Source organism: Nicotiana sylvestris, chromosome 5, assembly GCF_000393655.2.
Source record: "Nicotiana sylvestris chromosome 5, ASM39365v2, whole genome shotgun sequence".
Classification (NCBI taxonomy): domain Eukaryota; kingdom Viridiplantae; phylum Streptophyta; class Magnoliopsida; order Solanales; family Solanaceae; genus Nicotiana; species Nicotiana sylvestris.
Window position 1 is genome coordinate 23991751 of NC_091061.1, and position 11729 is coordinate 24003479.

General features: G+C 31.6%; 1 protein-coding gene across 2 annotated transcripts; it reads left to right on the forward strand.

The window, feature by feature from the left end:
* Window positions 1-2520: 2520 nt before the first annotated feature.
* LOC104247153 (geranylgeranyl transferase type-1 subunit beta) lies at window positions 2521-9471 on the forward strand. 2 transcript variants are annotated; one of them, XR_716128.2, is made up of 12 exons: window positions 2521-2806; window positions 3702-3777; window positions 3875-3933; window positions 4040-4179; window positions 6192-6247; window positions 6328-6404; window positions 6940-6985; window positions 7671-7795; window positions 8232-8299; window positions 8379-8466; window positions 8797-9019; window positions 9299-9471. XR_716128.2 is itself a non-coding variant. In XM_009803110.2 (11 exons), the coding sequence occupies exons 1-11, from the start codon at window positions 2594-2596 to the stop codon at window positions 8944-8946; spliced, it is 1098 nt and encodes a 365-aa protein (XP_009801412.1). In that variant the 5' UTR covers window positions 2521-2593; the 3' UTR covers window positions 8947-9291. The 2 variants fall into 2 exon arrangements, 1 of the variants encoding a protein (XP_009801412.1); XM_009803110.2 differs by lacking the exon at window positions 9299-9471 and having other exon boundaries at window positions 8797-9291.
* Window positions 9472-11729: the final 2258 nt, after the last annotated feature.

Genomic DNA, 11729 nt, shown 5'->3' on the forward strand with positions numbered 1-11729 from the left:
TTTAGAACACTAAAAAGGAAAAAATAATTAATTTTTGGATACTTTTTATCTATAACAACCAAAAAATATTTAAATGTCAAATATTGTTATAAGTGTATAACAGTCATTTACTATAAAAGTCAAAAAATATTTAAACGTCAAATGATGTTATAGGTGTATAACAGCATTCACTAACAGCTTGTTTGGATGGTTGTTACATATAATTTCATAATGTATTGTATTGTATTGTATTGTATTGTATTGTACTGTATCGTTTGATGAATATACTGTTTGGATGGATTGTGTTGTTTTGCCGTCGTTTCATGGTATCATGCACCAGTAATATGATGAATAAACTTGCAATATTATAAAGAAAAATTATGAGATGGTATATAAAAAGGTAGGGTAAATGATAAAATAAAATTATTTAACAATAATGAAGGGTGAGATTGAGAGAAAAACACAAGGAAACGATGCGACCACACCAAATCGGTCGTTACATAAAGTGTCACATTTCATCGTTACGTAACGACAGATTTAACGATACGATACAATAAAATTTAAGTAACAATCAAAACAAACATTGTATTTAAAGTAACAATACGATACGATACAACTGGTAACAACCATCCAAACAAGCTGTAAAGCCAAAAGATATTAGAACAAATAATGTTGATATAGAGATGGTTGATTGTAATAATTTTTAACTTGTAACAGTAATAACCTTCTTTATAATTGTATAGTTTGGTAAAATTGTCCCTTTATAACAACTATGTAAAATCTCTAGGATTACCAATAATAATTCTAATAATTTTACCAAATATTTTAAAATTTTAATGCATCACATATGATAAAGAATATTATATTACATCCATAATTAAAAAGATAACACTCAATTTCATTAAAAGATGTCCTTGTATATATTTTTTCCATTGCACAAAAAATTACATATTTGCACATCTAGTTACACATTTATTAATAATGCACTTTTTAAATATTTAATTAGTAAAATATATATATATATATATATATATATATATATATATATATATATATATATATATATACCTTTATTCATATTTTAAATTTGAATGTTTTCTTATATTTTATATGTAACATAAAAAAAGAGAAAAAATATTTCTTGAATAATTCTTATACATAATAATCAAATACAATAATATTCAAATATCATACAATAATATGTATATAATAGCCATTTATGTTTGATCGTATAAGAATTAAAAGGGAAAAAAAAGAAAGAGTAAAAAAGAAAAGAAAAAGGGCTTCTTGTTTGGGGAGTCAATTACTCAAATGGTCACTCAACTTTCTCAAAGTATCTCCTAAAGCCACTTTTCTTTCGTTTGTAACAACAAAGTCATTTAACTATGTCTATTGCACTCAGAAGATCACTCAACTAGATTTTTCAAATTTTGGATTGCCAAATACCTATTTTATCCTCTAAATTATAAATATTTATCTTCTTTTATTTTTTTAACTTTTCAATATTATGATTTTTCCTTTTTAATTTATATTATGGACTTATCTATAGAATAAATAAATATTATTTATAAATTAAAAAAATAAAAATTATTTAAGCATCTATAATCTATAATGTTGGAATAACAAAATAATAAGCATAGTAAAATTAATTAGAATAATTTGTTCATAATAATAATTTTAGTATTAACAACAAAAATTTAAAAATTTGTTTACACAATTTAGAATGAAAGAAAATAAAGGTTGTAAAATATATATTCCATGCATGTAATATAAAAATAATTATTTAAATAAAAGTATTTTTATAATATACATATATATATTCTTGAAAATTATGCTCAATTATATTATATATATTCCATGCACGATTTAACATAGTATATTTTACCCTATACAGATAGTCCCCCTACTTTCCGGTGACATAACTTTGTGTCGTCGAAAAGTTGATAGAAACATAATAATATAATTGAGCATATTTAAGAATATATAATGTATATTATAAAAATATCTTTATTTAAATAATTATTTTTGTATTACGTGCATGAAATATATATTTTACAACCTTTATTTTCTTTCATTCTGAATTGTGTAAATAAATTTTTGAAGTTTTGTTGTTAATACTAAATCATTATTACTAACAAATTATTCTAATTAACTTTTTTTTACTAAGCTCGTTATTTTATTATTCCAGCATTGTACATGCTTAAATAATTTTTATTTTTTTAATTTATAAATAATATTTATTTATTCTATAGATAAGTCCATAATATAAATTAAATAGGGAAAATCATAATATTAAAAAGTTTAACAAATAAAAAGAAGATAAATATTTATAATTTAGAGGGTAAAATAGGTATTTGACAATCCAAAATTTGGAAAATCTAGTTGAGTGACCTTCTGAGTGCAATAAGCATATTTTAGTGACTTTGTTGTTACGAACAAAAGTAAAGTGACTTTAGGACATAATTTAGGATAGTTGAGTGACCATTTGAGCAACGAACTCACAGGCTACTTTTCTAATATTCATCATTCGAGAGGGTTGCTTTTAACAATTAAAGCAAAATAGTGAAACTCCGACCGTCGGGTCTCCACGTCGCCGGCATTATCAACACCTAACATGGCGGAGGAAGATGATGAATTTCGGAGCTTAACCGATCCAGATTCTGACCCGGAATCAATCCCTATGTTCTTCGATAGAAATCGGCATATTTGCTATCTAGAGATGATGCTGGAACTCATACCTTCACCTTATCAATCGCAAGAAATCAATCGCCTCACTCTCGCTTACTTCACCATCTCCGGTCTCGACATTCTACGTGCCCTCGATCGCGTAACTTTCGCCCTCTTCCTTTTAATTTATCCTTGCTTTTAAATATTTACAATTTAGAAAAATTGTTAATATTGTATTAGGAGCATTTTTGTCTAAATTGTGGTAGTTAATAGTAGTTAATACTCTCTTTATCCCGAAGTAATGACAGTAGTTTCTTTTCACTCATCTGTTTAAGCAATTTTTATTATATGATTGCTATACACTCTGTGCGTACTGATTTATATTACTTTTTCTTCTATTTTGGAATGCCTCTTCGATTAAATATTTAAATCTGTAAACTTTCATTTGATCTCTATCGAAATAACTTTTCGAATAGTACATCAAATTTTCTACCTCTAGTAGAATAAATTAGTTAAATTAACTTCTTATGCTTGTCATGTAAAAATGAAAAGGGGGGGGGGGGGATAGTATATTTTTGTAATTTTTTATAAAAGAACTCTTTTCATGTTATACCAAAATTTAGATGCATTTAGCCTTGTATTATGAACTATGCTTTTTTGGAACGAGAGAGTACTTTGTTTTTCTTGTAAAGTGTCTATCCTTTCAGCTTTGATAATTTTTTCCTTGATTTATATCTGAAATTAATGTTGCTTCCTAGTAATTTGGAGTTAACTAAGCCAGCTATGATGTTCTGTTCGTATGCAGCACTCGAAGTTGCTCCTACTTTTAAGATTTCCTGACAATAAAATATCATGCGGTATAGTCACGTTTGCAGATCCCATCATACACCAAGTTTCGAACTGTGCGCCATTGACCCTCGGGGAATTGTCGGTTATAAAAAAAAACACATTTGCAGATGCTTGAAGTGGACAAACCTAAAACAATACTATAATTTATCTAATTATGAATGCATATAAGAGTTGGCTAGCCAAAGTAACATTTTCTTCCATGCCAGGTTGACAAAGAAGGGGTGATTAATTGGGTTTTATCACTGCAAGCTCATCCACGAGATGAAGCTGAATTGAGCAATGGTATGGTTCAGTTAATATAGAGAAGTGACTTCGATTAGTCAAGCAGTCTTTAAACTTGGAGATAGTAGATTTATTGGGGACTTTTGGTTTTGTGCAGGACAATTTTATGGGTTCCATGGTTCTAGGAGTTCTCAGTTTCAATCGAATGAAAATGGGGTACAAGAGCGGGTTATTGTTAATTGTTAATTGTTGTTTTGGATAAACAAGCTGATTTAGAAGAACTTATTCCTATAAATTCACCTGTCTTATGGTTTCTACACAGGATGCAATCCCCAATGGCAGTCATTTGGCAAGTACTTACTGCGCGCTATCCATATTGAAGACCCTTGACTATGACTTTTCACTGCTGGATTCCACATCAATCGTCAAATCAATGAAAAATCTTCAGCAACCTGATGGGAGGTACTTTTTGTGGCTTTTCTTTCTATGGATTGTATGTAATTCTTTGATCAATGATACATTGCGTATCTGAATTGCTGCCTTAGTTTATATATCTAGCAAAGTTTCTTTAGAACTTAAAAAGTACGCTTGGGTCTATACTCCATTGCTTTGGTTACTCTCATGGCAGATCTAGTAGAATGTGGAATGGTAGATGTACTCTTTAACTGGTCAACCCCATTGGTTCTTAATTTTGTATCTTTTTCTTTTCGTAATCTGTAACTAGTAAATTTGTCCACCAAAGCCTGTTGAAAAAAAAATCAACAAGACAAATAGGGACCATATTATTCACAGCTCGTACATCAGGAAGATGGTTTAAAACCTTTACAGAGACCACTTTTGGTATAGTAGCATTCTCACGCAAAAAGTCATTTTCCAAACTTTTTATGTCATAAAAGAAAACAAATATTTGAATTTAAATACTCAAAGAATATTCGTATTTCATTAATTAAAATTTTGAAAAGCTAATACATTTTTAGTAAATCCATAATTAGTTGTGCTATATATATTCAAACTCTCTAGAGCACATACGTATTTTAAATCTCTAATGATTGGGATAGTATATTTTATTTCTATATAAATATCTTACTATTACAAAATTTTATTACAGAATATCTTACATATATTTCATTTCTGTAATTTGCTTCATGACACCAAAGTTTGTAGCTAGTGCTTTAAATATGAAAATAATTTTTAGAAAGGAAGTGGGAAATTTAGTAAAATATACGAATTAGCATCATTATAATGAAAGGAAAAGTAAATTAATATTTGAGTAGCACTATTATAGAGAGGTAATTTTTCAAAGAGTGTACGATGATGGCCGCCAGTTTTAGCTTCATGACACCAAAGTTTGTAGCTAGTGCTTTAAATATGAAAATAATTTTTAGAAAGGAAGTGGGAAATTTAGTAAAATATACGAATTAGCATCATTATAATGAAAGGAAAAGTAAATTAATATTTGAGTAGCACTATTATAGAGAGGTAATTTTTCAAAGAGTGTACGATGATGGCCGCCAGTTTTATAGGTAAAGTGCTATTATAGAGGTAAAATATAATACGAAAAATCGGTTTCAAAGATATTTGGCTGTTGTAGTAAAATGCTGTTATAGAAGATGGCTATTATAGAGAGGTAAGATCCTGAATGTGCTGGCAGTGACAATTCCACTCAATCCCTCCTTGAAAGAAACAAGAATAGAGAGGAAAATAAGGGGAAAAAAGAAAAGAACAAAGGCTTGCTGATTAAAAATATAAAAAAAAGAAAGGGCCGAAGGTACTTAATCCATGTAATATACACCTTTTTATATGTCGATTGTACATCTCCTTATGTATGGAGACATCAATCAATTTCTGATGGAAAGCTAGGACAAACATATATTTATATGCATATCATTGATTCTGCCAACATCTCTTGAGAGCTATACCATTAGATGCATCCTTTAAATAGAAGTATTGATAAAGCTCCAGTACACCATTCCCAACTGTGAAATTAGTACGGGACATCAATCAATTTCTGATGGAAAGCTAGGACAAACAGATATTTATATGCATATCATTGATTCTGCCAACATCTCTTGAGAGCTATACCATTAGATGCATCTTTTAAATAAAAGTATTGATAAAGCTCCAGTACACCATTCCCAACTGTGAAATTAGTACGGGACATCAATCAATTTCTGATGGAAAGCTAGGACAAACAGATATTTATATGCATATCATTGATTCTGCCAACATCTCTTGAGAGCTATACCATTAGATGTATCTTTTAAATAAAAATATTGATAAAGCTCCAGTACACCATTCCCAACTGTGAAATTAGTACGAACGTTTCTTCCACTTCTCTTTCCTTATCCACAATACATTAAAAAAGTTTGACATGCAAATGAATCTGCCGTAATCTTGGCCTCAGAATATGTGAGGTGTGTGTTTATGCTTATTTAGGTTCTTTTATAGTAACTGCTATTTTTTTCATTTTCCAGCTTTATGCCCATTCATAGCGGGGCAGAGACAGACCTCCGCTTTGTATATTGTGCAGGTAGATAATATCTTTGCATTGAGCTTATTGAACTTAAACACTTTAGAATGAAAATTGATTATCGCTGACCTGCATACCAGCTGCAATCTCTTCCATGTTGGAAAACTGGAGTGGCATTGACAAGGAGAAAGCCAAAGAGTACATTATAAACTGTCAGGTATACAGAGCATGGCCATCTGTTTTCACAAAACTTCTTATTCTGTATCTTTGATATAGTTACCTCTCCAAAGTGAACTTACATAAGTTAATGATCGGTCAATTTGGCACATCCAAATTAATTCCATTTACCAACATCACCCATGTTAAGCATTTATGTTTATATAGTCGAGTTGCGCACAAGTTTTCCGTGACGATAACTTTATTAGGGGAAAAAAGATGTTCATCTTACAGATAACATTTAAATATTCACATCCTTATTTTGAAAGTTTGGATTTTATTCAGTTTTTGTGCATTCTCATTGCAATTTAAAGCTGCCACCTGAAAAACCTAACTTTTCAGAATTAAAGTCTTAGAAATGGTTAAGTATTATAAATTACACCCTTATGAAAAATAAGTTTCTCATTCCTCAGATTTTAATGATAAAGTGTCCATGTTATAGAGCATCATTTTAGTTTTCATATCTCTAGCGTTTTCTTTTGCTATGATTCCTGGTGATGCTTCTCATGTTAAGCACTGCTATCTGGTTCATGCAGTCATACGATGGTGGTTTTGGTTTAACTCCTGGTTCAGAATCACATGGTGAGTGAATATTACCTCTAATGCATTTATAAAGATCCCTAATTTTTAAATGCGAGTGATGTCCTACTTTTTTGAAGTCTCATAAGGATCTTTTCATTTGAAGATTGTAATTACTAAAAACTGTTTCTTTCCTATTTGGGGTGGGGGAGCTGCACAAATAAACCGTTGCAAGTTTATTTGAGAAAAAATAAAATGGGTGATAGAATTAAAGGATATCGGGCAAGCAGTTATGGCCCCCTTCCGGTAGCTGAAGCGTATTCGTACCAGTCAATGTGAGGATGGCCCCCTTCTTGTACTGCTTATCTTTCATATCTCTGTTGTGATCTTCTTTTCCTTTTTTCTACTTGGGGTAACTTTAAAGTGGTAAGAGTGAAAGATGGTTGTTGCAAATCTATCTTTTATCCTTCTATATTTAGTTTCAGTTGTGGAAAACCCTGTCAATATTTGTAGTTATCAGATTTATAGAGTGGCTATTGTTTTGTCTCTGTTTTGAGCCACACGGGGTGGGAAAAGAAAACATAAAGGGGGCTCCAAATGAATGTATCTGTCATTTCTTCTTCTAGTTCTTTGTTTTTTTAAGAGAAAGCTGAAAGTGCAATGTGGTAGCATGCTCTTAAATCATCTTTCAGTTTTCTTACGTGGTAATATGATATTTCTCATAGATGGTGATTGTTTAGTATCACAGGTGGTGCCACTTATTGTGCGGTTGCATCTCTCAAATTGATGGGATTAATTGAAGAGGATATATTGTCAAAGAGTGTATCCTCTTGCTTCATAAATGTGCCCATGCTTCTAGACTGGAGTCTACAGGTATACTTACTTCTAATAGTGTGTGACAGGTTCTTATATTGCTATGCTAGACATATTTTTCAGTATTCCTCCAAAGAAAAAATATTACAATTTTAAAATAGCGGATGATTATAACCAAAAAAAAATTGTAACGTGGAACAATGTAAGGATATAGGAGGACCTTTTTTTCAAAAGAAAAAAAAGGATGATTTTTTGTACAAGTCCATTCCTCATATCTGGTCCTTTGACTGATAAATGGTCGATATGATCTACTGTCCTTTTTGCCTCTTTGAGCCGAGGGTCTTTCGGAAACAACTCTCTATACCCTTGGGGTAGGGGTAAGGTTTGCGTACACACTACCCTCCCCAGACCCCACTAGTATGATTTAACTGGGTTGTTGTTGTTGTTGTTGTTGATCTACTGTCCTGCAATTGGTGTGACTCAATCTTTCTCACAGAGACAGGCCACTGATGGTGGTTTCCAAGGTAGACCAAACAAAGCTACTGACACCTGCTATGCTTTTTGGTGAGTTCAAATAGCTTTTTATCTTCAACTGTCATCACTTCTGTTTCTTCTGGCTTGACAAATTGACGCCCTTGTTCAGGGTTGGAGGAGTTCTAAAGATCTTAGGGGCTCACAAGTTCATCAATTATGGAGGTTTACGTAAATTTCTTTTCACCTGTCAATCCCAGGTGCTATTGACTTCTCCTCTTTCTTTTCTTTCTTTGAACATGCTTTTAAATGCAACTGCAGTTCTAGAGCTTCCAAATTGTTCTTTTTCTTTGGGACTAATAAAGATCTAATGTCTGAGCTCGTATGCCCTTCCTATTATATGATGTCCAAGAACTTTTATCAACCACTGGAACCTCATTGCTACGGATTGTTAAAACTGTTTCACTGCCAATATTTGTGTACCATCATCGTTGTGGTTTGCTTTTAGATATTTTCACCACCTAATTCAGGCATTTCCCTGGAAGAACTTTAAGTTACTAAAATTTATGCCCCCTTTTTTTGTTCTACAGTATGGTGGTTTTGGCAAAATTCCGGAGCAGCTGCCAGATCTTTATCACGCCTACTATGGCTTTTGTGCATTTAGTCTGTTAGGGGAAGCAGGCCTCAGTTCAATCTGTGTTGAACTGGGTATAACAAATGGTACACGCACTAGACTTTGATCCAAATGTTATTTGGGCATCTGCAGCCACTACGAATTTCGCCTCTCATGATTGCAAAGGTTTCCATGCGCAGGTATAATTAAGTTCCACTCCTCGGTTGAGTGGAAATAAAAATTAGAAGTTTGGTAATTATGATACTTTCTACCTACTTGTTTTCACCATTTTCCCTATATACTAAAAATATAGTTTATTTGATTTTTGACATAGATGATATAACTTTACTTTCACTTTGTTATGTTCAATCACATTTGCTTGGTTCCCCTAATTGTTTTAGCATTTTTTAGCTTCTACTTCGAGACGTTAATGGTACTTACCGGCTTGTCACAATATTTTACTTTTTCTGCCTGTTTAGGTCTGGATTTTGATCATGGGTTGAGCTTTAAACTTGAAATTACTGATTAGCAGTTATATATCTATACATGTTCAATAGGAATGTTAATATTTATCGCAAAACTTGTGGTGCATGTTCAGATGTTGCTTTAGCTATGTCAAAAACCTATCAAGGTGTGGTGCTTTACTTTCTAATTACACTTTTAAGCTTCTCATGGCCCCATTACGTGGGACTACATTTGTCAATCCTGGCTTTGTGACTTGAAGTATGGAAATAAATGTTAGCTAGCGGTTTATATGTTCAAAAGTATTAGAAGAATTAACCTAAACAGTCAATCACCCAACCGCTCAAACAAGAAAATAGCTGGCATATATATATATATATATATATATATATATATATATAATATGTATAATTTATTTATAATGTGCGTATTGTCACACCTCCTTTTTCGCCCGCGCCGCCTCAAAAGGGCGCGGAAGGGAGTTTTTTCCAATTAAAGGACAATCGAAACAGGATTTATTTATTTATTCAGAGTCGCCACTTGGGAGATTTAGGGTGTCCCAAGTCACCAATTTTAATCCCGAATCGAGGAAAAGAATGACTCTGTATTACAGTCCGCGAACCAGAAATCCGGATAAGGAATTATGTTAACCCGGGAGAAGGTGTTAGACATTCCCGAGTTCCGTGGTTCTAGCACAGTCGCCCAACTGTTATATTCGGCTTGATTATCTGATATAATACATATTATAAACTTATGTGCAAATTTTATCCTTTAGCCGCTTTTATTATTTTTATTTATTGTTATTATTTTACGGAGAATTGCAACATTGTGAAAACGTATTTCAAACCACGTCGCAATCAATGCACCCGTGGTTATTGACACATTTCGACTCCGTTGAGATTTGGATTTGGGTTACATAAATGCACACCCATATTTAAGAAAATAATTTGTTAACGACGCGCCTAGAGCGACTAACGTATTGTTGTTTTGGGAAAGGCCGTAAAGTTTTACTAGACGTCCAACTCCGATGTTCTAAATAATTAATGCATACATTTGTGAGGGCCCCGCAATCTACATATTTTACTAGGCGAGGCTCGTCTCATTTATTTTAAATGGACAAATCTTAAAGCGACTACATTTTTCTATTAAAATTAGTCTCTAAAATAAAGAAAGAAAATCCTAATTAATTACGAGTTTTTATTTATTTATTTATTTAAGAAAGCATGACATACTAATTGCTAGATTAATACAAATATTGATGAAAAGGAATTTTACTCAAAAATTCAAAATTATAAATAAAATAAAAATTCGACAACTAATATTCAAAAGAATCAAATATAGCTAGATTAAAACTCGCATTGTTATAAAAAAAACTATTGAGATTAATTATTCACAACCATTTGAAACTAGATTTAACCATAATTACTAATGCTTATTAGAAAGTTTATTAAACTTAAACGTTCTTCTAATCTTGTTTGAACTCAAATCGTGCCTTAATGCCTAATTCACGAAATTCAGTTTAAATTCATACCTTAGCTAAATTTAGCTACTTGTTTACGATTAACCTATTGTTGATAATCTTAAAACCTTCATAACTAGTGAATTAACCCGTTTTGCCAAACTGATTCATTAAAGACTAACTTATGTTATTTTCTCTTATTCCAATTATTATTCAGTAATACATGAAATAGCCTAAATACAAATCAATAAAAGGAACAAAGAAAAGCGACATTAAAACTTCAAAATTCAATTCTTCATATGTATTCATGCTTCCACATTATTAGCTTGCAATAGCTAGTGTTACAGTCGTGTACCTGATATTTGAAGCAAAAGAAAAGGGAAATCAGCAGAAATTCAGTAGCATACAACAACAGCAACACCCAGCAACCAGCAATGAGAAACCGGTGACGGATTTTAAAACTCAAGATAAAAATCCAGAAACACCAACAACAATCAACGGACAGAAGCCAAGGGAATCTTTTCAGAGTTGAAAGACTAATTAACGTTCAACCCTTAATTTCTGAATCCGTATATCAGAATATTTAAATTGTATATCAGGTGTATACTATTCTTCTTTTGAATTTCCAAAATGTTTTTCTTTTTATTTTTGGAGTCTTAGTATTTTCGAAATTTTTCTCTCTATCTTTTTTCTTCTTTCTGTCCTCTTTTTTCTCTCATCTTCTTCTTTTTTTCTGTCCTCTTTTTTCTGTCTCTCTCTCTTTCTCTTGTTCTTTTAAAATCTGATCAAGTCTTCCTTATTTATTCCCATCTTTCAGCATTTTTTAAATTAAAACTCATTATCTTTCACTCATCCCCCTTTTAATCTCACTACCTAATGTTTTGCCCTCCACTACATTAAACAAATACATTATCCCCCCCCCCATTATATCTTGTCCCCCATGCTTACATTAAACAACTATTATTTTCCCCACTACATTATGTTTTGTC

What these genes read in the sequence shown, in the direction of transcription:
- LOC104247153 (XM_009803110.2), top strand. Translation starts at nt 2,594, where the DNA reads ATGGCGGAGGAAGATGATGAATTTCGGAGCTTAACCGATCCAGATTCT. An exon ending in TGAAGCTGAATTGAGCAATG is followed by an intron (nt 3,778 to 3,874) that starts GTATGGTTCAGT and finishes GGTTTTGTGCAG; the next exon opens with GACAATTTTATGGGTTCCAT. An exon ending in TTCTAGACTGGAGTCTACAG is followed by an intron (nt 7,796 to 8,231) that starts GTATACTTACTT and finishes TCTTTCTCACAG; the next exon opens with AGACAGGCCACTGATGGTGG.